The sequence below is a fragment of the Procambarus clarkii genome, chromosome 62 (genome assembly GCF_040958095.1).
Source record: "Procambarus clarkii isolate CNS0578487 chromosome 62, FALCON_Pclarkii_2.0, whole genome shotgun sequence".
NCBI lineage: Eukaryota > Metazoa > Arthropoda > Malacostraca > Decapoda > Cambaridae > Procambarus > Procambarus clarkii.
In genome coordinates, this window is record NC_091211.1 from 14,877,947 (window position 1) to 14,904,553 (window position 26,607).

Sequence of the window (26,607 nt, forward strand, 5' to 3'; positions counted from 1 at the left end):
AACTCAATTATGGACCTCAATTATCTTGCACCTAGTACTGTAGTTTACATTCACCAGTTTACATTTTCTGTTTACATTCACATTTACATTCACTGGGACCTGTGCCCTTAAGTTGTTCACCTAATTTATGCTGACATGCCCTCAGAATTTGCTCATCTCACCTAGCATTTACTGAGATTACTTTTGTACCCTGTAATAAATTTGGTTAATTAACTACCACAGGTGTACCTTCTGACACTTTAATTTCATCATACTACTGTATACAATTTACTTAAACAGTATTACCATTTACATATTTTACAATTTACATTTTATTCAAATAAAAATCATTTATTGTACCACTGTTGTTTTGCTCAACCTCAGAGCTTGTTCTTTAATCATGCACTTTACATATGCATTTCCTGCAAACAATGTTTACAGAGATAATCACATCCAAAGGCACAAATATCAAAAGTACGTTGTTTTAGTTTCAGTTGGCATCAGTGAAAGAGTTACAACACTCTTACTCTTTCATTAGATGGTGGTTAATACAGTACTACTAACAACCACCATATCCTAGGTGAGTATAGAATCAATATACAGTATAACAAACTAGTCACCCCTCCGAAGTTAAAGACACCATTTGACTTTTACTAAGTAATATTATGTTAGCATTAAGCTGTATTTTCCCAATAGTAAACCTCATTTAGTTTTTTTTAATACATTTAGGTTTATTGTGGACTACAGGCACTGTATTTCATCAGACTAATTATTTGCATCATACCACTAATAATGAAAGATGGATTAGCATGATAATCTCTCCAATTAGCACGATAAATCTTTTTTGTTAAACTTTACCTCATCAAGTTAAAATATATAATGTTGCAGGTAAAGGTAGTTACCATGTGGGGAGAATACGAGAGCAGTAAGAACTCAGGAGAGCCTCATGAGCCAGGTTTTAAGCAACAGAGAAATTTGGACAAAGCAAGTGAGAATGTGGAGAGTGCTACACCAGTGGTATCATTAAGAGATCGCATCATCCAATACATGGCTGCCAGTACTATTATTTTGAAGAGCCAGCAGAGGTATGAACCAGACCTAACATATCAAGAAAGAAAGGATATAGTTGAAAAAACTTCTTGATGAGAAGCCAGGGCAGTTTTTATACAGGTCAGTGTTAGGTATTGGTATTATAATTTAGAGTTGCCCAACAAACTGTGATTCATAAAGAAAATACAAGAAAAAAGTAATGTACAGTATTTGGGTGAATAAAATTATTTTCAGTCTTAGAATTTAAGTATTTTTTTGTGTTTTTAAATAATCTAAATGTCAGTACAATGTTAAATATCTTTAATACAAGGATGAAAAAATTAAACAGGTGTGTGCAGTGTGTTTAGGTTCTTTGTTCTGACTACAGACACATTATAGCACCATTTGATGCTCCATACATTTTCTCTCTCAAATACTCTATTATACTTCTAATATTATACAGTATTTTTTTTTCTGAGCTGTTACAGTTACATACACCAGACAAGGACCTTAGGACCTTAAACCCAACCTAATAATTTATTAAAGTGAATGGAATTACTTATTTGGTTGGGTCCTAAGGTCCCTGTCTGGTTTACAGGGAGTTCCAGCTTTACGAACATTCTCCCAGATCCCCATGTACCCCCTTCATGCACAAAATCATTGTAAGTACTAACTTGCTGGAGCTTCCCTCTGACTTTCATGGCAGCATGAATGCCCGTACAGCAGCCACATGGGGCCACTATTGTATGTACAAACAGAATGTTGGATTTCTATAGAGCTAGTATATACAGTACTACGTATAAAGCCATTAATATACAAAATGTTTTGAGCAAGATGTGGAAAAAAATAAAACTAATTGAGATACTAAATAAAATAAAATATAATAATATTTGGTATAAAACAGAAAACAGTAAACACTAGATACATGACTTTCGGTTGCTGTGAATGGGATCCAGTACAAATCTGTTCAAGTGGGAGTATTTAGTATGTGTGCAAGGTTTTATTTTCCTAGATTCTCGGCCTGAGTTTGTTTGGTGTCGTGTGTACAAGAATGGATTCGCTCTTTAACACACAGAAATCACAATAGCGTGATATATCAAATGAATAAATCCACAAGGGCCCATGATGAGGGTTCGAACTCACGTCCAGGATGATCCCAGACGCACCTTAATCGACTGAAGATGATGCTGAACTCCTATTTGATTATTGGGCCTCATTTTCAAACATTTGGTTAGTGGTAGGGGACCTGGTACCTGTCATAGGTCTTTGTGACCTAATGTTCTCCATCTCAACTGTTGTTCATTATGGTAAAGCACTGTGGCAAGAGGCACAACTCTTCATGATGTAGTATGCCTGGTTGTTTGTACTGAATCAGCCACATGCATTTTTAGGCTCATGATCTGCTTCACAACTTGAGGCAGTTTTTATAAGACATCCTGCAAGGAAATTAATTCTTAAGAATTCCAGAGAAGGAATCAGATGTTTGCTTAGTACCTGCCTGTTTCCCTTTTTTCAGGGACTACTGTACTCTGTGTTCTCCTTGATAGGCTTATGTCCATTAGTCATCGCATCAGGCAAGGCCGAGGCTGTTATGCATACTTTGGTACCCATGATTCCACAACCACCAAATATAGGAAATATCAGGCTGCTGCTTTCATGACCACTTGAACACATTTTAATTTTAATTATTATTTTTAGTGAGTGGTTATATTTATGAGAACAAAGTTTTCTGAGAGTTATGCTGCTGCTCCCTGACCCTGCCTTCCTGATCCCTCATTTTGTTACCTCTGATTCTGCATTATATCAATGGTCAGACTGTGGCATGGTTAGGGCTGCCTCCTGGTTGCAGGTCAGGAATTAGGTGGCTTGTTTGTGTTGGTAGTTAGGCTAATTTGACCTTAGTTTGAGGGGATATGTATGTGATGACACTGCCTGATTAATTTGGGCATAAAAACAATTTGAATTTGACTTCTGAATTTGCTGTTACCATGTTCAATTTGATTATGGCCCCCAGTGATCGCCTCCATGGTCCTACAAGGGCACTGCACAATATTCTTATATCATCAGTGCCAATATGTGTTTGCCTGATTTTGCAGTGAGCCTAACAAGGTGCAGTCTTGTTGATACTGTATACCTATTGGGGCAACTTGCTCAGAAATGAGCTTTACATAAACTAAAAGTGATATTTTATTTTTATTTACTTGATCCAAACATTCAGTAGGGAAAGATACAGTAGTTCTATTTACTTGTACTGTATAAATTTTTTTCACAGGTTTGGAAAGCAACTAGAGAGAGAGCATCTTCAGTATTTCTTGACATATGAAGGTGATCCTGAAGTAGACTATTATCTTAGTGAAGCACTGAAGCATAAGAATGAACACACAAGCAAGTAAGGGGCTCGCTTATTTTAGTGTGGAGCGTGTGAACCTTTGCTGTTACCTTAAGAACTTGTTTAACCTGCTCTTAACTATTATCAATCTCATACAAAATACTATAACATAGTTAGACTATTTTCCTATATAGACATATTGGCTTAATACATTTTGATAATTACTAATTTACATTGTACCCTGGATAAGGTTATGAGTTGTTCTACTCCCCAAGCCTGGCCCAGCCCAGGGCCAGGCTTGACTTGTGAGAGCTTGGTCCACCAGGCTATTGCTTGGAACAGCCCGCAGGCCCACATATCCACCACAGCCCGGTTGGTCCGGCACTTTTTGAAGAAAACTGTTCAGTCTCTTCTGGAAGACTTTTGTTCCGGCAATATTTCTTATACTTGCTGGGAGGATATTGAACAACTGTGGACCTGTATGAACACTGTATGAACAACTGATGTTCATACAGTGTTCTCTGAGTGTGCCTATGGCACCTCCACTCTTCACTGGCTCTATTCTGTATTTCCTTCCATGCCATTCACTCCAGTATGTTATTTTACTGTGCAAATTTGGGACCTGGCTCTCCAGTACCTTCCATGTATACATTATTTGATACCTCTCTTATTTCAATTCTAGAGAGTACAGTACATTTCGAGAGCTTTGAGATGATCCCAATAATTTAAGTGCTTTATCGTGTTTATGTATGCCGTATATGTTCTCTGTACCCGCCAAACGCACACGTTGAAACTACGACGTTGGTACAACGTTCGAGCAAGTTTTAACACCTAACCAGTTATAACAACCAATATAGCAAGTTGTAACAGTGTTCTAATATGTCATAAACACATTAAGCCAAGATGTAACAACTTTATTACAAGTTGTAACAAGCGGAAAATAGAGACAATTACGGTTTGTGTTTCCAGGGTATACCTCTATTTCAGCAATCTCTCCTGCTCTGAAGGGGGAAAGTGAGTGTTGAGCAGTACTCAAGGCAGGACAGCACCAGTGATTTGAATAGTATGAGCATTACGTTGGGATCCCTGGATCTGAGGGTACTCGTAATCCATCCTATAATTTTTTTAGCCGACAGTATATTTGCTTGGTTCTGCTCCCTAAACGTTAAGTCGTCAGACATCATTATTTTTCTGAAGGAAAGAAGGGATTGCAGTTTAGCTCATTCATAGCATGACACATTCCCATAACCAAAATCATGTTTCAGATATTTGTATCCTTAAATAGTTTTGCTGTGCTATATTATTGTGCCACTTCTAGAGGAATATTGATCCATGGTGCATCCTTAGGGCAGTCATACAGGAGATACATCTTTGAACAATGCCAGTGCTTGGAAGTTATTGGAGTACTGATATATTTAAATAAATTGAGCTAGAATAGCAAATATGTTAATTTGTGTGAACACACCATTTGGTTGGTGTGTTCATGCCTCATTGAACCCCATTAACATTACCAATATGACCACTCTGAAATACATTTTTTCACTTGCAAAATAACAATAAAAAACCTCCACCAGTATTTAATCTATACTTACAAGCAAAGGGTCATACACAGAGAACAACAAAGAATACAATAAACATGAAAATTGAAGATTTGAACAGTTTCTTTATGAAAGATATCCAAAACTGACAGTATAACTGATATTAATATAGTGGACTTTGAAAACGAAATGCCCATCTACAACATGCCCATACTCTCATCCCTTGGTCCTGACTCCTAAAATTCCTTATGCATTAACTAAATGTAATGTACCAGTAGTATTAGCACTTGGTGTAGAAAAATCTTGGATACATGAGATATACCAAAGCACTTAAAACCAGTAGTTATAGCTCCACTGTACAAGGGTGGTAATAAAGCATTGGCTAAAATCTATAGACTGGTTGCACTGACATCACATATAATTAAATTTGTTGAAAAAATTATTAGGAAACAAATCACCAATTTTATGGAGAACGATAAACTTTACAACCCAGTTAAATGTGGACTTATAGTGGGAAGATCCTGCCTTCACAATTACTCAACCACTGACAGAATCGTGTATGGAGCTTGCAAACATAACTGAAGGATATCCATGTTTTGACTGACTGGCTCCAGTGATTCTCAAAGAACTTGAAATTATCTTGCAGGGATGTCATAGTCCCTGCATCACTGGTGAAAGCTGTATCTTCTGCCTCAAAGTATTATTTGTTTTCCAAAAATGCTTTGGAGAAATAAATGTCTGCTTGTGTCTCTCTTAGTTAGGTACACTATTTTGTATGCAACTTGAAAATTTGTCATTTGAAATTAGGAAGAGGCCACTAGATATGGTAGTTCATAGATAAATATTGTATATACAACATGCAAATGAATCACATTTAAATGGTTGGAAGTGCTCAGTTGATTCTCCTATTTCAACGGGGCTAATTTGCATTTAACGAGATCGGCATCCTTTATTATTAAAAAGATCGAGAGGATTTCTTTTTCCTTGCTTCTTACCATTATAACATTGATGAGCATTTCATTACTGTATAGTGATATTATATTTTATCAGCGTTCTTTCATCTAGGGAATACATGACCACTTACATTCTGAGCAATTCCAGTAAGCATATTTAGGAAGACACTTTATCCAAAAAAGTAATTGATATCATTTCTACTTCAGAATCATAATTCGAAACAGGAGATTTGCTGCTTTACAAAAACTTCGAAGGACTGGCGATTATTTCAGTGAAAAAGAGATGGAACGCAGAAATCCACTGCTATATGATCACCTTATTGGGAAGCACCAAACCCAAGAAGAAAGAGAAGATAGATATAAAATGGATAGCAATGACATCAGGTAAATGTATTCATCATTTTCATGATCTTTAAGAAATGCCTACTTGCAGGTTACAGCACATCCAGGTTGATGTGCTGGAAGATAACATGCAGGGATGAAACTGCAAGTCAGTATTGAGAGCATAAATGAACACGGATATTACAGAAAGTAGTTAATAATATTGTATTACTTAAGGAATTAGCTTAACGTTTAAGAACAAGATTGCAATGTGTTATGAAGTACTGAAGGGTATCAATAAATTTAAATTTATTGCATAAATGAGGTAGTTAGCCTTAGCAATAGAAACATTGAAACAATTTAGGATGAAATTAAGATGATTGGTTGTTGAGATGGATTGTGAAAGGGACAAACGTCACTGTGCAAGTAAAGAAGTGATTTGTGTGGTAGTATGTAACTTCTGCTCATTGGTGTTGAAATATTGACAGGGAAGAGTGAAAATATTCAAAATATTTGTATTATATTTATTTATTAAAGAAATACTTAATAGTATTATTGCACGAGAGGAATACGTGGTTGGGAAAGGCCTAGATGAGTACTGGTTAGTGATGGCAGAGAATTAAGATATGAGGTATGGGGTAATAGGGTTATTACAAGAAAATATATTTGAATGGCTTGTGCAAATTGAGAAGATGGTGGAGTGGAGACTAGCAGCAGAAAAGGAGTGCATATGGGAGAGGTTCTTTGAGGATTGTAGACAATCTTGACCTTCCCACAACTTGCAGCAAACTGTGTGTTTACTTCATAGCCTCACAGAATGCTTCAATATCACTAAACAAATTTGTCATGTAAGACAGACATGACAATAAGAACTATTAATCCATGTATTGACTTGAAATTTATTCTTTTATACAGATTTTCAAGCATCCTTTTAGCTCACATTGATAACTGTACTGACAAAAGCATAAAATTGCAACAAGAAGACCAAGAGGATGAAATGTTTGAAGAAGATGACTCGGATGATGATGATAATGTTGGGGAAGTGGATAGCGAAGATGACTCTGGGAAAAAACGATTATTTAAGGAAGAGTTCTACTCTGCTGGATATATAAGCTTCTTGAAAGGGAATGATGAATTTGATTATGGGTAAGGTAACTAGAATTGGAAATGAGATTTACACTATGTTTACAATAAAAAGTTGAATAAGCTTACTTGTGACCAGCAAAGGTCATTGTCTGCCTAAAACAAATGCTTTCTGGTTCAGGTCTTAGTGTTAAGGTTCTATTTCATAAAGTGTGTGTGTAAATCACGAAAATAAACACGTGATTAAAAATGTGACAGTGTCAGACCACGAAGGAAAATTGAAACAGGAATTTCCTCAAGTACTTTCGTATATTAATACATCTTCAGAAGGAATCACTCCTTCTGAAGATGTATTAATATACGAAAGTACTTAAGGAAATTCCTGTTTCAATTTTCCTCCGTGGTCTGACACTGTCACCTTAACTATGTACATGACTTTTTAATACATTTACATTATAATTATTTTTCAGTCAAATAGATACCAGTGATGATTATGATCCCCTTGATATTCGTGAAAGAGATGAGGAAGAGAGGTATTTTGATGAAGATGAGGAGGAGGACACTCTCAGCGACAGAGGAATGCATTGTAATGGTAGCAGTGGTACAAATGATGATATGCAGGATCCTGAAGAAACATGTATAATTCAACATAAAACTTCCAATAAACTTAATACTTGCGTTGAAGTTCCAGCAAAAAGTGAAGAAAATATTACATCTGAAGTTGATAGCGAGACTATGGAAGATAACACTGACCAGTGTTTGATGGACACCAGTGATGGCAATTCTTGTTCTAAAACCTAATATAATTAACATTAAAGTTTCATAAGCTTTATGACAGTAATATATTGTTTCCCTTATAGTTGATTAGGAACAGGAGAATTGTTAAGCAGGATTATAAGATACTGAGGAATTGCTAAACTAATGCGCCAAGTTTTTTTTAACATGTTAGCATTCCAGAAACAGTAGCAGCCTTTGTAAGTTTCACAAAATTGGTTTTATTTATAATGCATATCCAGATATTGCAACAATGCTGAATTTTCAAAGTGAAGTACTGTACAATGTTGAGTAAGTGTGGATAGTATTATTCTAAGTTGTTCATGTTTGTTGAATGAGAATTGGTGAAATGCCATTAGTGTATATATAGTTTTTAGCATTTTGAAACTAATATTCCATAATTTTAAGCTGTATTTTTGTGGAAATAAGAGTGAAAGTTACTGGGAGAGCGCTGATACAGGGAAAAGTAAAGTATCCACGAAGAGATTTCTTGTGTTATTTTCATGTACATATGGAATGTGATTGGGCTATAGGTACCACAGAATAAAAAAAAAAAAAAATAGTAGTAGCCCCTGACTTTTCATGATATACTTTCAAACCTCAATAGTATTACATTTCAAATAAGCACAAACTTAAAAAAAAATTTGATTCTGTTCATGCTGTTTTTTTGGATTTAGGTCTAAGTACTGGTTAGGTTATTAAACACCATGATACACAATTAGTATATAATTATGGAATAACTATTTGGGTAATTACAAAGATGCGTGTACTGTACCTCCATCCTTAGTACTGGGAGCACAGCACACATGGCTAACTATAGGACCTGCTCTCCACACTTTGTTCATTGACACTTGTCCCAAATAAGGTTTACAGCACTTGTAAAATACAGATAAATATTTATTTTGAAAAATTAAATGTAGCTCTAAGAAAAGCACAAGTTAAATGATAAGTTTAAAACAGCAGGTTCAATATATAAACAACCTAGGTCAATGTTACTAGTCACTGCTCAAGTGAAATATTGCTGCTAAATCTTGTTTTTTTTTTTTTGTTAAAGTTTAGTCATCTTTTTATATGTAGTGTAAATTTATTCATACAACAGACACTGATGTTTGTATATGTGGATTTGTTTTAATAGTAAATTTATATTTGGAAGAATTGACATTCAATAAACTTTCAAATGCACTTAATTGTTAATTACTCAACCTACTATTTATAAAAAAGCTTATGCTGTCCACTTCAGACATCTTGTATCTTCATGAGTGGACAGGCATTTTGTAGAACAATATCGTGCCCCACATGGAATACATGTGTAAGGTGCAGGAAAACCACAAACTGAACAAAGACGTCTTTCGGGTAACTTGGAAGGTGGTGCTTGCACAGTAAGATAGTTGGGCCCATCTGGGTAAAGAGCTTGTTCTTCTTCAAGTAGAATTGGAAAATTCTTTCGAAATCTGTAAAACACATGAACATTTTTTTAGCTAGAGCTCTCAATGATTTTAAATATACAGAAGTAACGAACAAATTTTACTTCCGACCACCACAGAAACCCCAACTTATAATTGTTTCAGCAATATGTAAAGCCCTTTATTTGCATGTGTAAATTATTTTTAAGTAACCATGGGAAAAGTGTTTAACCTACCTAGTTATTTCTACAGTCAACAAGATGCACATAAGAATCCTGCCTTGATGCATTTTTACCTTCCATTATTTGTCACTTGTTCTTGAAGCTACAAATGGTGTTCACTCCTTGTGTATGCCTTTGAAAGGGAAGGGGGATTCTGACCTAGTATCATCTCTTGCAGGTACATAAAATTGATCTAAAATCAGCTGGAGCACTTCCCAGTTTACTAAAGTAGTGATACAAGTATAGCAGAGAAAGTTATTTTTACTGGTCTTTGTGAAGGCCCTTCACAAGCCTCTTTTGAAAGGAAGAGCTTACAACTTGCAGCTTAGGTTCCAGCACTTGGCCACGGGCAATTTTTATTATAAAACGCAGTTCTCCACTCTTCAGTGTCATCATTCACGATCTAAACTCCACACCTCAAATATTCTGATGCTAAATAAGGTCAAAACACATCCCTTCTTGCTCTAAGGAAACATGCATTATGAACTAAAATATTTTAACTTCATCCTTCACATACCTTTGTTTAAAATATTCAGTACTCCTTGTTTTTCTTTTACGATCCTTATGTCTGCTTCCATCTAGAGATTCTTCAAATTTTGGCGCTTTCTTACTCATAACAAGATTAGCATGAGGATCATCATGAAAATTATCTTGTTCTAATGCCTCTAGAGCTTTACGTGCTCGCCGCCGCCTTGCACTCTCATCCAGAATGCGCCTCGATGAAGCATCCTTCAATCTACCTGAATATTTGCAAAGATCACAAAGTTAATTCTTAACTATAAAGCTTATGAACACAGTTAAATTAATAATATTTTTTGAAACACAAAGCAATCACAATGGTGTGATATATCAACGAGAAAACCATTTTGGGCAATAAGGTGACTTGAACTGGCATTCTAGTGATTCCCAGACAGCTGCTGTAGCCCACTCGACCACACAAAGAACAAAACTACTCCACCCGGAACTGTACTGAATTCACTGGGAGGGTCTGGAGGCCCTAAATGCCTTAATCTATTCCAAATAAAACCAGATTTTGACATTAAATGTCATTATAAAAGCCTTACATTGTCAAAACAAAATACTGTATATCTCACCTGACTCACGTGTTGTCATAATGAAATTAGTACAGTATATTACTCTAGACTGCTCTTCTGATTGTAATACACCTTCTCGTACTGCTCGTCAATAAGGTTCTGAAAGGAGTAAGCGGCATGTAAAAGATTAAGAAAAAAGGAGCATGCTGGGTCCACAATATTCCTTATTACTCTTAGATATGGAAACATTAGACCTACTGGTGTAATAAGTATCAGCAACTTAAACTGAACTTACAATTCGAGCAATTATGACATACAGCTAAAACCAAAGGGATGCCTAATTTCTTTTATGACAAAGTAATTGCTTAGTAAATAAGGCCCAAAACTAAATGTCAGTATAGTACAGTATATCAACTTTGTATACATATATATCAAAGATTTATGGTATTTTTATCCACTGACCAAGTAACCTTTTACCTTTTAATTATACTTGCTAAAAATAGCAGAAGCTAAGTATGTATTGTGAATAGAAGAGAAGGTTTACCTTTAAACTGTTATACACTTCAGGCTGCACAAAAAGGTGACAATCATCCAAGTCTACCAGCACAAATTTTGATCCCAATTTCATAGTCTCATCAAGATGCAAAAGAAATTGCTTCATAACAGGATCACTGGAAAAACATACCACCAGGCCTCGTAAAATATAAATTTTTGTCTAATTACATTCAATATTTCACATAAAAGAAATGACAAATTAAGTTAATGCCCTTTTGTGTACCTGTCATCCAAAATAAACATTTTCAAAATTCTGTATATTTTTAACCCATTTAGATTATAATATACAGTGCACCTCAAAGGCTAGTCTCCGTACACCTGGAGGATTACCTGCAGGTGTCCGGTTCCCAGGGCCGTTCCCACTGGCCCTGAGAACCTGTTAGAGGGACTTTTGACAGGCTGCTAGGTTTCTGTCCTTATCCAGGTCACTAGAGATGGCCATCTGGTAAATTAGAACATTCTAGGAGTTGCCTAATAATATAAAAATGTAGGGAGGTATAATATAAATCACAATAAATATACAGCTATTGTTTGTAAAATTGCCATATTAATAGGTAATGTGTGTTACTGTCTGGAGATTAAGAGCTAGAGGTGTGCGGACACGATGATGCACAACTATATGCGTATAATGCTTCGGACACTATATTTTGTTATTAACATCTTCATGGATTTTGCATATGCAGTACTGTATAGCATTCATTTCAGTGCCATTTTATAAAAACATCACTTTCAATTCATAAATTTTGCCATAAAATTAATATCAGTTTTTAAGTCCACTAAAATTTTGCAATTTTAATATTGCCTCAGTATCTGTTGAATCGACCTATTTTTTGTGATGACATTTTACAACACTGTATATTAACAAAGACTGCAGTTGACATGAGGTCATGTATATGCTTATCTTGAAATTTTAACTTTCAAAACTTCAGAGCAACTCAAAGTGCCCTATGGACCTGTATCTATTACATACTGTATAGCCACAATTCTTGTTAAGTGAAGGAGTCCCTGGGTTAGATTTTTGTACAGAACTTCTACAAAAGACATTCAGTAAAGATTTTTTTTAACAACTTTGATACATATTGTATGTATAAAACAATTGCAGTAATATAATGGCTAATTACAATTTAAATTTGATAAAAGGACCAAGTTATGTCGAATTCTTGTAAAGCCAATAATAAACGTAGATAATCATACATGGATGCATAACCATTGTACAAATGTGCAATTGCAATTGTACCTTTAAAGCATGATTTAAAAAAAAAAAAAAAAAATAAACGCTAGGAATAGTGAAATGACACTGACTTCAAGGAAAAAATGTGGTTATTTAAATTTACAAATCTCTGGTGCACCCTAATTTGGACTACTGTATCCAAGCATGGAGACATCTTCAGAAGGACATATCTGCTTTGAAGAAAGTACAATGTAGTGACAAAATTATCTCTGAACTAAGTCAACTTGTATCAGGAATGGTTGAGGGCCTCAAGGCTAACACTGCAAACCAGGCATGACAGGATGATCTCATCAAAACCTTTATAATACTGAACATTTGGAGGATATTAATCCAGACCACTTCTTTAAAAGGTTAAACATATACAAAGCGGAAAAGCTTTAACCTCAAGTCACAATGTAGGACAGAAAACAGGAGATGCCTTTTCACCCATCAGGTTATAAACCCACAGAACCATTTGCCAACCGAAGTCGTATATGCAATGACATTATTGCAGTTCAAAATCTAGTTGGGAAAAATTCCCCTAAAAAATGAGGGATCTTTAACAAGCCACCGCTTCCTGTCCTTGGTGAAGCTACTAGATTGATGGTGGCACTCAGGAAAATTCAGGTAAACTGCAGTGTACCTTGTTAGTGATGATAGCTTAAGTCTCTAAAATGTATACTGGGACCGTGGTAGCACTATACAAACTCCCAGGGCTACAATACTATATACAAAAATATTTATAGGGCTCATGTACTCCATTATGCTAGCATTAGTAAGGTTACATTAGTAAGGTGTACATGCTACTCACTTCCCACAATTACTTTTCTCCCCCAACAGACTTAGGATTACCACCTTGGTACTGTACCAGTACCATCAACTCTCAGAGTAAGCCATCAAGTAGAGCCATTTAACCAAATTTTACAATATTATACCTGAAATTACCTGAGGGCCACTAACACACTAGTGGCTTTGACGAGAATAGGAAGCCATCAGCTTGTCAACGGTCCCTCCCCCCCATTTGCCCTGATTTTTTCAAGCTGGATTTTTTTTAAATTCTAACTTTGGAATTTTCAGTTTTTAAAATTACAGTTTTGGCATTTATGGCTTCTGTGGGTAGGTAGTTCCATGGTTTAATAACCCTGTGGGTGAAGAAGCATCTCCTGTTCTCAGTCCCACATTGTGGCTTGTTGAGCTTGAAACCATTGAGCCTTGTTTGTGTTACATCTGACCTTTTGAAGAAATTGTCTGGATCAACATCCTTCAAATTGTTCAGTATTTCAAGTTTCAATGAGATCTGCCCTGTCATGCCTGGTTTGCAATGTTGTTAGTCCTGTGGCGTTCAACTGTTCCCGATACGTTTAGAATACTGTACCTGTATACTGTATATTTTTTTTTTAGAATACAATGGAACCCTGGGTTACGAGCGTCCCTGTTTACAAATTTTTAGCGTAACAACCCCGATTTGTTTGGAAAATTTGCATCACGATACGAGCATTGCATCGGGTGACAAGTTTGTTAATACGCGTACAGGCCGACCCAGCACGTGGTGGCACGGCGATCGCGCCTCAGTTTACCGTGCCTTGCGTCCAGTGACTATCCCGCCTGAATTCTTCACAAGGATTTACAGTTTTGTCGGATATTTGGCCATTTGAGCATAAAAGTTATTATATATCTCGCAATGGGTCCCAAGAAAGCCAGTGGTAAGGTTCAAGGCAAGAAATAGCATGTGAGAATGACAATAGAGGAAAGCAAGAGATCATTCGTAAGCATGAAAATGGTACTCATGTTGTTGAACTAGCTAGGCAGTACAACAAATCTTCAGGGGAAGAGGAGGAGGCAGCAGAAAATGTCCCTTCCTCATTAATTAAGAAAATGTGTGCAGTATGGGAAGGACTGCAAAGTTTTGCTGAAAAGAATCGCCCAGATAAAGCTGTAGCAGGCCGTTGCATTGATCTTTTTAATGACAATGTGATGCCTCACTACAGACAGGTGCTGCAAAGAAGGAAAAAACAATCTTCAATGGAACATTTCCTTGTGAGAAAAGTGAGAAAATCAAGCAGTGAGCCACAACCAGGACCTAGTGGTATGCAGGCAAAACATGCCAGAGAATGCACTCCAGAAAATTCTTCACTGCCTGATGTTATAATGGAACGGGACTCCCCTTCCAAACAGTTACACCTCTCCTCCTCCCCCCCCCCCCCCTCACCATCTTCCATATGCCAACAGCAGTTATCAGCAAGGGGAAGTAATAACTTGAACATACTTTTGTAGTGTAGATTTGGATGAATTAGGTATAAAATTTAGTTTGAAGGGAGGCTTTTGGGTAGTCAGGAACGGATTAATTCATTTCCCATTATTTCTTATGGGGAAATTAGCTTCAGGTTACGAGTTTTCGGGTTACGAGCTGTCTCCAGGAATGGATTAAACTCTTAAACCGAGGTACCCCTGTATATACAAGAGTTCTTACATTCTTGTACAGCCACTAGTACGCGTAGTGTTTTGGGCCAATCCTTAATCCTATGTTCCCTGGAATACAACTCCCGCGAAGAATCATTTTAACAACCAAGTACCCATTTTACTGTTGAGTTAAACAGAGGCTACAATTAAGGATTTGCGCCCAGTAAATTATCCCCGACCAGGATACGAACCCATGACAAACGTTCGTGAAACGCCAGGCGAGCGTCTTAACCACTACGCCACGGGGACTGTAAAAGTGAGTTGACATAACATTGGAATGATTTTTGTTGCCCAGTGTTGCACTTTTCCTATAGCAGCTATGTCCTCCTGAAGATGAGGTTTCCATGTCTGGATACAATAATCCAGGTAATTTATAGAAATAATCCCGGGACACCAGAGATTTATACAGCTGAACAACTACATTCTTTTCCTTAAAGTCAAAGGTTCGCTTGATTATTCCCAGGGTCTGGTTAGCTTTTTTACTGCCGCTCCCACTTCCTGTGCAACTTTCAATAGTGAATATTATACATCAGATAAATAAAAGCTAATATTACAGTGCTCAGTATGTATGGTTATATAAAGATACTTTACGCTTGGATCTCAAAAGCTGTGTTAGTAGTGTTATGAAAATGTATTAATCGCCAAAAACTGTATTAACAACCCATTTTACCATTTAATACAAATAAAATTAGCCCAGCAACGAACACATTATGATGAACAAATCTCAAACCTATAGAACTAGAGGCAATAGTTAGATGTTAAACATTTACAAGTTCAATGCATTCATCTAATTTTTGGTTAATTTTGACGTAAATGGAACTTTCTCGCAGTTATTTGCGCAAATGACACCTTTGCTTTTATTAACATACATTTTCAAAACAGAAAACCCATCACACGCTTACCATTTAATGAGGATTCCCTTTAACACATTCACCATAGTTTAAACAAAAATATTATGCTGTTTTGGAAAATACAAGAGAGTGAGGAGCAGCGTGTAATGCACCTTCTAGAGCGACGGTCCACACTAACTCTTAGTTGCCTGGCTGCCTTCCCTCTAGCGACTCCCGCTACACTCACCCACATGTAGCACTCACACTCATCTTATACATCCTCGTGCATAATATACGAATATACGCTCTAGTTATTTGTTAATTTAATATTTTTGCAATAAGCTGGGCTACATATTTATATATATTTTTATCTATTAATATTGTTGCAAGGAAGAGTGATATATTTAGCAGACTCAGAGTTTTGTCTGAGGACAACACTGTCAACAAAACAGAAGTGAAATATGTAACGTAAACTTAAGTCTTATAAAGATATGAGTGTTGCATAGATATTTTTAACACTACTTAAAATACTTAATTTGGTTTTAGTTTTAGTTATATATAAAATTATTAACAGTGCAAATTATTAAAAGTAACAAAATATATAATATTTGTTTATATATGGGACTGTTTACAATTGCTGGAACGAAATGGAGCACAAGTGGGCACAATGATGTACTTTCGTGACATATTTCGCTTGCTCAGCTTTTAACAGCACCGCCTGAGCGTAATATACGTAAAGGGCTTCGTACGCACACAGCAACGGATGACAATAGTGAGGGTGAATTATAAATGATAAGTAGATGAGTGTAGGACAATACGGCGGGCCAAGCTGTAGTGTGGACGACTCCCGCTGCTGCATCACCTTCAGAGCTTCCAGCAGGCAAGTTTACGAAGTGTCGGTCATGGCTACCTCACATTTGCCAGTGAGATATTCCTCGGTCTGTTTATTGAAGACTTGACCCTGCTGTTGGGTAATCAGTTTATTCAATCTTGCGAAACAATTGCTGGCATAGATCATCTGGCGGCTAGCGCCTCTAGTCGCTTTGGTGGTCTAAATATATATTTTAGACCAATAGTCAGTGTATTCTCACAATAGTCAATAGTCAAAAGTGTATTCTCTCAATAGTCAGTGTATTCTCACTGACCTGATTGATCAACAGGAGTCCATAGTACTCCTGTTGAGGGTGATCAGTTACCCAAACTAGTAACCATAAGAACATAAGAACCAAGGTAACTGCAGAAGGCCTGTTGGCCCATACGAGGCAGCTCCTATTTATAACCACCCAATCTCACTCATATACATGTCCAACTCGCGCTTGAAACAATTGAGGGGCCCCACCTCCACCACGTTACGTGGAAATTGGTTCAACAAATCAACAACCCTGTTACCGAACCAGTATTTACCCAAGTTTTTCCTACATATAAACTTATCCAATTTATACCCATTGTTTCGTGTTGTCTTGTGTTGATACTTTTAATACCTTATTAATATCCCCTTTGTTATGTCCATTCATCCACATGTAAACCTCTATCATGTCACCCCTAAGTCTATGCCTTTCCAGTGAATGCAATTTAAGCTTTGTTAATCTTTCTTCATATGAAAGATTTCTAATTTGGGGAATTAACTTTGTCATCCTACACTGGACACGTTCAAGTGAATTTATATCCATTCTATAGTACGGCGACCAAAACTGAACTGCATAATCTAAATGGGGCCTAACCAGAGCAAGATATAACTGAAGAACCACACCAGGTGTCTTGTTACTAATGCTTCAATTAATAAATCCCAGTGTCCTATTTGCCTTATTTCGAACATTCATGCATTGATCCTTTGGTTTTAAATTCTTACTAATCATAACACCCAGATCCCTTTCGCAATCTGACTTCGCAATCTCAATACCATCAAGCTCGTATCTTATAAATTTATCATCATTACCTAGCCTCAGAACTTTACATTTATCTGCATTAAACTGCATCTGCCAATCTTTTGACCATTTCAAACCCCTATATCAACTTGAAGTGATAGTGAATCTTCTTCCATGTTTCACTACAATTGAGATGCAATTGATGTAAATCCTGATGACAACATTTCAAGTGAGAAATTCATCAGAAATCTAACTTTATATCTGGTATCATCTCTAATATTACTAGTGAAAACTATAATAGTACCAATATTTTATTGAATATATTATAACTGGTATTATTATTATTATTATTATTATTATTATTATTATTATTTATCATTATTATTGAATAATAATTAAAGGATAAACGATTCTCCGCGGCAGGGGATCGTATTCCAGGGACTTGCCCGAAACGCTACGCATACTAGTGGCTGTACTAGAATGTAACAACTCTTGTATATATCTAAAAAAAAAAGTAATATAAAAATGCTAACTACAGCACCTACTGCATCACAGTAGGTGGTAGTAGTAGTAGAGATGATACCAGATTTTGAAGAATCAGGCAGGATATTTATTATCAAAGGCGTCAGTTTCAAGTGATAAAACTGCTAACCACCATTATCATCTCTGGGCCTAGTAACATTATCCAGAAGTAATAATGGTTTAATTAAATAACATAATATCAGTGGCTTGGGTGACAGTGATTCATTAATGAAATGTTGTTTGCTGTGTGATCTGCATTGAATGGATTTTAGAATACTTCAGATGTTTTCAAGTGATTTAATAAAACATCAAATTACTATTCAATCACTGAAGTCGCATAGATATACAGTATAGGCCTAAATTTATAAAATAGCCTTTAAACATCATGCACTGTCTTCATTTAGGTTGCCTTATTTGTTTCATTGTTTTTATTTGTCTCTAGCTACACAATAAGTAATTTAAACAAAATAAATAAGACTAATGATATTGAAATATTGGAAAATAAACTCCCTTGTGATTGTAAAAAATGAACTTCAGCATCTAGGTCTTGCTGAATAACCTAACAGTTCCAGTACTAGACCCAAGGTTTAAATCCCACCAACCAATCCTAGATTTTGTCTCAACATTCAGTCAATTTAGGTACTCACTTTACATCTTTTGTTCTTGTTTTTACCATGTCAGACTGTTTGTCTTGACTTTTTCAATTTCCATAAGTATTGTATTTTGTAAGTTATAATCATGTTTCTGCTGTTTTTTTTCTCTACAAATTCATTCCTCTAAGGTTTGGGGCTTAACTGGTATATGTTTGGGAGTGAGTTAGAGTAAGAGAAGGAAAACTAAGAATGAATGTGATTGAGCAAATAAGTTTGTGAATGTGTGAGTAGGTAAATAAAAATTGAGCAACTCTTGTAATAAGCAGATGCATCCATCATTATTCACACTTCGCATAGCCACTGAGTATTGCTGTGGACACTCAAACAGTACTAATACTCAAATTGTTTGGAGCAAACTTAAGCTAAAAGTAGCATGTATCCACAACCACACACACACACAATTTAGTTAGGTGAGAAGGTGGTGGAGGCCAAAACAATCCATAATTTCAAATTGTTATATGACAAAGAATGCTGGGAAGATGGGACACCACGAACTTAGCTCTCATCCTGTAACTACATTTAGGTAAGTACACTCGTGGTTGAGTGGATAGCACTCTAGGGTCGTTGTCCTAAGGGCCCGGATTCGATCCCCAGCAAAGGTAGAAACATTTGAGCAGATTTTCTTTCACCCTGAAGCCCCTGTTCACCTAGCAGTAAATAGGTACCTGGGAGTTAGACAGCTGTTACGGGCTGCTACTTGGGGATTTGTGTGCTCACGTGTGTGTTAGAGAAATGTACTGTATGTAGTAGACATAATAGAGGAAAAATAGATTGGTTAGAAATGCAGGGTCCAAGAGCTAATAGCTCAATTCTGCAGGCACAAATAGCAAATGTACACACGCATCTGTAAACCTCATTCTGGAGACATTCATGTATCAACATGTCAAGCAGACCACAAGAATGAGGGAAGGAGACTTCATGTTCCGTCAATACTGGATCTAATATTCACTAGGAAAGAAGAAAATTTGACATCCAGTGCCTTCTTCCCTTGGGAAAGAGTGAGTATGTCCTGTTGGCAATTAAATATGCTTTGCAGTATAATATAGAAGAGAATGATGATATTGAAACAGTTGATAAATTCAATTTCAAGAGAGGACACTTTGGGAAACTTAGAAAATTCTTTAATGAATGTAATTGAACAGACTTGTTGCTAGACAAAAAGTAAAGGAGATGTATGCCAAATTTTGCAAAATATATACGATGAAGGCACACAAACATTCATACCAAAATAGAGATGCAGGACCAGAAAACAGGATTGGTAAACAGAAATTATGAGAGGAAAAGACAAGAAAATGGGTTCAATATCGGTTTGCTGGCCTAACCTGCAAACATACCAGCATTACAAACAAGCAAAGACAATTATACAGCAGTGAGAAGAGAGGCAGAAAGGAACTTTGAGAAAGGTATAGCTAACAAATGTAAAACAGATCCAGGCCTTGTCTATAAATTCATTAAAAGTAAGCTGCATGTAAAAGATAAAATCCAGAGATTGAGAACAGAGAACAGGAGGACTGAGACTGCAAAAGAAATGCGTGAAATGCTAAGTGAACAGTTCCAAAGTCTGATTGTATAAAATGAGGATTTCAGAGACCCGGACCAGATACCACTTCCAGAGTATGCCATAGAACACATAGAGGTATCTCAAGACGAAGTGGAAAAATTACTCATGGGGCTAGAAAGTAATAAAGCGGTTGGACTTGATGGAGTTTCACCTTGGGTATTGCGAGAATTCCACTCCAATTAATATTCCAGACAACCTTGTGCATAAGAATTTTAGCAGATACAGTACAATGTACTGTATATGGAAAAAAACAAACATAGTACTAATTTATAAAAATGGTAGTTGAGAGGAACCTCTAAATTATAAACCCCCTGTCATTAACAAGTGTGGTAGTCAAAACACTAGAAAAAATAGTTAAAGCCAAATGAGTTAAACTCCTAGAGAATAATGACATAATAACAGACAGTTTGGTATTTGAACAGGAAGATCCTGTGTAGCCAATCTTTACTAAGTTTTTATGATAGAACCACAAAGATACTACAGGAAAGAGGTAGTTGGGATGACTGTCTATCAGAACCTGAAAAGGCTTCTGATCGAGTCCCACAGAAAAGGCTGTTCTGGAAACTGGAAACTGGAGGGGTGACAGGGAGACTGCTGACACAGATAAAAAAATATTCTGACAGACAGATGAGGGCAGTAATCAGAGACAATGTATCTGACTGGAGGAGTGTTACTAGCAGAGTACCTCAGGGCTCAGTTCTTGTACCAGTAATGTTCATCGTCCACATAAACAATCTATCAGAAGGAATACAGAATTATATGAACATGTTTGCATATGAACAATCGTAAACAATCAACCAGAAGGAATACAAAATTATGTGAACATGTTTGCGGACGATTCTAAGATATTGGGGAAGATAGGAACTGATAGGAACTCTGTAGGAAGATAGGAACTGATAGGAACTCTGTAGGAAGATAGGAACTGATAGGAACTCTGTAGGAAGATAGGAACTGATAGGAACTCTAAGATTTTGGGGAAGATAGGAACTCCTGAACTCAACTAATGAGGTGGTAGAGGTTCTTAGAATCAAGGTAGAAAATATAAATCTAATTATTATTCTACTGGAGGAAAATACTGGAAAATACTGGAGGCCAGGTCTCAAATCTGCACAGTAAAATAACAACGTACTGGAGTGAACGATATGGAAGAAAATGCAGAATAGAACCAGTGAAGAGCAGGGGTTCCATAGGCACAATCAGAGAACACTGTACAGTATAAACATTAGAGGTCCACAGTTGTTCAACATCCTCTCAGCGATCGTAAGAAATATTACCGAAACAACTGTGGGCATCTTCAAGAGAAAACTAGATAGTTTTCTTCAAGGAATGCGGGACCAACCGGGCTGTGGTGGGTATGTCGGCCTGTGGGCCGCTCCAAGCAACATCCTGGTGAACTAAACTCTCACAAGTCGAGCCTGGCCTCGGGCCAGTCTTGGGGAATAGAAGAACTCCCAGAACCCCATCAAGCAGGTATAGGAGATGCAGAGGATTATAATGCCCTTCAAATTGCTCTAGATAAAATAAGTGCTTGGAGTGTCAAGTGGCAAATGAAATTCAATGTGAATAAATGTCATTTTATGGAATGTAGAATCAGAGAAAATAGGCCACACACAACTTACAAATTATGTGGAAAGGAATTACAGAACTAATGAAGAACAAGATAGCTGACCTGACAGCTGAGTTGACAGCGTTTCAGATTCGTAGTCCTGAAGTTCCAGGTTTGATCCCTGGTGGAGGTGGAAACAAATGGTCAGAGTTTCTTTCACCCCTGATGCCCTTGTCACCTAGCAGTAAATAGGTACCTGGGAGTCAGACAGCTGCTATGAACTGCTTCCTGGGAGTGTGTAACAAAAAGGAGGCGTGGTCGAAGACTGGGCCGCGGGGACGCTAAGCCCCAAAATCATCTTGATAACCTCAAGAAAACCGCACGAGACCTAGGGGTGGTTTTGGATAGTAAGCTATTCCCAGAGGAACACATAAAGAACATTGTGAGATGAGCATATGCGTTGCTTTCCAATTTCAGACTTGCTTTTAATTATATGAATGGTGAAATACTAAAGAAACTGTTCATGACTTTTGTGAGACCAAATTTAGAATATGCAGCAGTTGCATGGTGCCCAAATCTCAAGAAGCACATAAATAAATTGGAAAAAGTGCAATGGCATGCTACAAAATGGCTCCTGGAACTAAAAAACAAGAATTACAAGGAGAGATAGAGACATTAAACATGCCAAAACTAGAAGATAGAAGAAAAAGAGGTGATATGTAAGTGGTGATATGACCACTTAAAAATACAGTACTAACAGGAATAGACCTATTGTAATTGACAAAGAATTCCAGAAACCAACAACTTCACGAGCAAGAGGACACAGATTCAAGCTAAGGAAACAAAGGTGCCAAAAAAAATATTAGAAAGTTTTCTTTTGGAAACAAAGTGGTAGATGGTTGGAACAAGATGAGTGAGAAGGTGGTGGAGGCCAAAACTGTGAGTACTGTAGTTTCAAAGCGTTATGCGACAAAGAGTACTGGGAAAACGTAACACCTCGAACGTAGCTCTCATCCTGTATCTACACTTAGGTAATTACACTTAAAAAAAACCACACACACACACACACTCACTCACTCACTCACTCACTCACTCACTCACTCACTCACTCACTCACTCACTCACTCACTCACTCACTCACTCACTCACTCATTCACTCATTCACATTGAGGGTGGCTGAGTGGACAGCATGCTGGACATGTGATCCTGTGGTCCCAGGTTTGATTCCAGGCGCTGGCGAGAAACAATGGGCAGAGTTTCTTTCACCCTAATGCCCCTGTAACCTAGCAGTAAATAGGTACCTGGGAATTACTCAGCTGTCACAGGCTGCTTCCTGGGGTGTGTGGGTGTGTGTGTGTGTAATTACCTAAGTGTAATTACCTAAGTGTAGTTACAGGATGAGAGCTACGCTCGTGGTGTCCCGTCTTCCCAGCACTCTTTGTCATATAACGCTTTGAAACTACTGACGGTCTTGGCCTCCACCACCTTCTCACTTAACTTGTTCCAACCGTCTACCACTCTATTTGCGAAGGTGAATTTTCTTATATTTCTTCGGCATCTGTGTTTAGCTAGTTTAAATCTATGACCTCTTGTTCTTGAAGTGCCAGGTCTCAGGAAATCTTCCCTGTCGATTTTATCAATTCCCGTTACTATTTTGTATGTAGTGATCATATCACCTCTTTTTCTTCTGTCTTCTAGTTTTGGCATGTTTAATGCTTCCAACCTCTCCTCGTAGCTCTTGCCCTTCAGTTCTGGGAGCCACTTAGTAGCATGTCTTTGCACCTTTTCCAGTTTGTTGATGTGCTTCTTAAGATATGTGTGTGTGTGTGTGTGTGTGTGTAATTACCTAAGTGTAATTACCTAAGTGTAGTTACAGGATGAGAGCTACGCTCGTGGTGTCCCGTCTTCCCAGCACTCTTTGTCATATAACGCTTTGAAACTACTGACGGTCTTGGCCTCCACCACCTTCTCACTTAACTTGTTCCAACCGTCTACCACTCTATTTGCGAAGGTGAATTTTCTTATATTTCTTCGGCATCTGTGTTTAGCTAGTTTAAATCTATGACCTCTTGTTCTTGAAATTCCAGGTCTCAGGAAGTCTTCCCTGTCGATTTTATCAATTCCTGTAACTATTTTGTATGTAGTGATCATATCACCTCTTTTTCTTCTGTCTTCTAGTTTTGGCATATTTAATGCTTCTAACCTCTCCTCGTAGCTCTTGCCCTTCAGTTCTGGGAGCCACTTAGTAGCATGTCTTTGCACCTTTTCCAGTTTGTTGATGTGCTTCTTAAGATATGGGCACCACACAACAGCTGCATATTCTAGCTTTGGCCTAACAAAAGTCATGAACAATTTCTTTAGTATATCGCCATCCATGTATTTAAATGCAATTCTGAAGTTAGAAAGCATAGCATAGGCTCCTTGCACAATATTCTTTATGTGGTCCTCAGGTGATAGTTTTCTATCTAGAACCACTCCTAGATCTCTTTCTTTATCAGAATTCTTTAAAGATTTCTCACATAAAAATATTTGCTTACTGTATGTATGTGCAGGATGCACATGACTCTCCGGTTAGGCGGTTGTGGAGTGAGACCAGCAACTGCAACTGTGTGTGTGTGTAATTACCTAAGTGTAATTACCTAAGTGTAGTTACAGGATGAGAGCTACGCTCGTGGTGTCCCGTCTTCCCAGCACTCTTTGTCATATAACGCTTTGAAACTACTGACGGTCTTGGCCTCCACCACCTTCTCACTTAACTTGTTCCAACCGTCTACCACTCTATTTGCGAAGGTGAATTTTCTTATATTTCTTCGGCATCTGTGTTTAGCTAGTTTAAATCTATGACCTCTTGTTCTTGAAGTTCCAGGTCTCAGGAAGTCTTCCCTGTCGATTTTGTCAATTCCTGTTACTATTTTGTATGTAGTGATCATATCACCTCTTTTTCTTCTGTCTTCTAGTTTTGGCATATTTAATGCTTCTAACCTCTCCTCGTAGCTCTTGCCCTTCAGTTCTGGGAGCCACTTAGTAGCATGTCTTTGCACCTTTTCCAGTTTGTTGATGTGCTTCTTAAGATATGGGCACCACACAACAGCTGCATATTCTAGCTTTGGCCTAACAAAAGTCATGAACAATTTCTTTAGTATATCGCCATCCATGTATTTAAATGCAATTCTGAAGTTAGAAAGCATAGCATAGGCTCCTTGCACAATATTCTTTATGTGGTCCTCAGGTGATAGTTTTCTATCTAGAACCACTCCTAGATCTCTTTCTTTATCAGAATTCTTTAAAGATTTCTCACATAATATATAGGTTGTGTGGGGTCTATGTTCTCCTATTCCACATTCCATAACATGACATTTATTAACATTAAATTCCATTTGCCAAGTGGTGCTCCATATACTTATTTTGTCCAGGTCTTTTTGAAGGGCATGACAATCATCTAAATTTCTTATCCTTCCTATTATCTTAGCATCATCAGCAAACATGTTCATATAATTCTGTATACCAACTGGTAGATCATTTATGTACACAATAAACATCACTGGTGCAAGAACTGAACCCTGTGGTACTCCACTTGTGACATTTCTCCATTCTGATACATTGCCTCTGATTACTGCCCTCATTTTTCTATCAGTCAGAAAATTTTTCATCCATGATAGAAGCTTACCTGTCACCCCTCCAATATTTTCCAGTTTCCAGAACAACCTCTTATGTGGAACTCTGTCGAAAGCCTTTTTTAGGTCCAGATAGATGCAGTCAACCCAACCATCTCTTTCCTGTAATATCTCTGTGGCTCGATCATAGAAACTGAGTAAATTCGATACACAGGATCTTCCAGATCGAAAACCATACTGTCTGTCTGATATTATATCATTTCTCTCTAGGTGTTCTACCCATTTAGTTTTGATTAGTTTTTCCAATACTTTCACTATTACACTTGTTAATGATACAGGTCTATAATTGAGGGGGTCTTCCCTGCTGCCACTTTTGTAGATTGGAACTATGTTAGCCTGTTTCCACCCGTCTGCTACGATTCCTGTACACAGGGATGCCTGAAAGATCAGGTGAAGTGGAATGCTGAGCTCAGATGCACATTCTCTCAGAACCCATGGTGAAACGCCATCTGGGCCAGCTGCTTTGTTCTTACCGAGCTCCTTGAGCATTTTTTCCACTTCGTCTCTAGACACCTCTATGTGTTCTATGTTGTTCTCTGGAATTCTTATTGTATCTGGTTCCCTAAAGATTTCATTTTGTACAAACACACTTTGGAACTTTTCGTTTAGTGTTTCACACATTTCCTTTTCATCTTCCGTGAATCTATTTCCCATTTTCAACCTCTGAATATTATCCTTTACCTGCAATTTGTTGTTTATGAATTTATAGAATAGACCTGGTTCTGTTTTACATTTGTCCGCAATCCCTTTTTCAAAATTTCTTTCTGCCTCTCTCCTCACTGCCGTGTAGTTGTTTCTCGCATCTTTGTATCGCTGGTATGTTTGGGGGTTCGGCCTCTTCCTGTATTGATTCCATTTTTGTGTCTTTCGGTCTCTAGCCCTCTCGCAATTTCTATTGAACCAATCCTGTTTCCTAGTTCTGCATCTCTGTTTTGGTATAAATTTTTTTGTGCCTTTATCATATATTTCACAAAACTTGCCATACATCTCATTCACTTCCTTGCCTAGCATCAAGTCTGTCCAATTATACTCACTAAAAAAATTTCTAAGGTCACCATAATGTCCTC

The 26,607-nt window shown here is 37.2% G+C and overlaps 3 protein-coding genes across 6 annotated transcripts in view; 2 read left to right on the forward strand and 1 right to left on the reverse strand.

Moving 5' to 3' along the window:
- Positions 1–422: 422 nt before the first annotated feature.
- Positions 423–9,188, forward strand: LOC138354262 (coiled-coil domain-containing protein 97-like). Its single transcript, XM_069308171.1, is given in 7 exon segments — positions 423–559; positions 868–1,110; positions 1,112–1,149; positions 3,281–3,397; positions 6,036–6,212; positions 7,065–7,295; positions 7,703–9,188. Coding segments are annotated over 6 exon segments (1,122 nt in total). The 5' UTR covers positions 423–559; positions 868–882; the 3' UTR covers positions 8,034–9,188.
- On the reverse strand, positions 8,718–15,923 carry LOC138354263 (zinc finger HIT domain-containing protein 1). 2 transcript variants are annotated; one of them, XM_069308173.1, is made up of 4 exons: positions 15,792–15,923; positions 10,725–10,823; positions 10,148–10,370; positions 8,718–9,457 (listed from the first exon to the last, which is right to left on the reverse strand). In XM_069308173.1, the coding sequence occupies exons 2-4, from the start codon at positions 10,741–10,743 to the stop codon at positions 9,229–9,231; spliced, it is 471 nt and encodes a 156-aa protein (XP_069164274.1). In that variant the 5' UTR covers positions 10,744–10,823; positions 15,792–15,923; the 3' UTR covers positions 8,718–9,228. The 2 variants fall into 2 exon arrangements, with proteins under 2 accessions (XP_069164274.1, XP_069164273.1); XM_069308172.1 differs by lacking the exon at positions 15,792–15,923 and adding an exon at positions 11,209–11,335.
- Positions 15,924–16,355: 432 nt separating this feature from the next.
- LOC138354264 (serine/threonine/tyrosine-interacting protein B-like) overlaps positions 16,356–26,607 on the forward strand; it is a 36,543-nt gene continuing 26,291 nt past the window's right edge. For all 3 annotated transcript variants that reach the window (XR_011223488.1, XR_011223489.1, XM_069308174.1), the window contains exon 1: positions 16,356–16,599. The gene's annotated coding sequence lies outside the window, so the exon portion shown is untranslated. The remainder of the gene's footprint in view (positions 16,600–26,607) is intronic.

Excerpts from the sequence above, each read along its gene's own strand:
- LOC138354263 (XM_069308173.1), bottom strand. Across the intron at positions 9,458-10,147 it reads ACTGAATATTTTAAACAAAG|ATTTCGAAAGAATTTTCCAA; the intron begins GTATGTGAAGGA and ends TGTGTTTTACAG.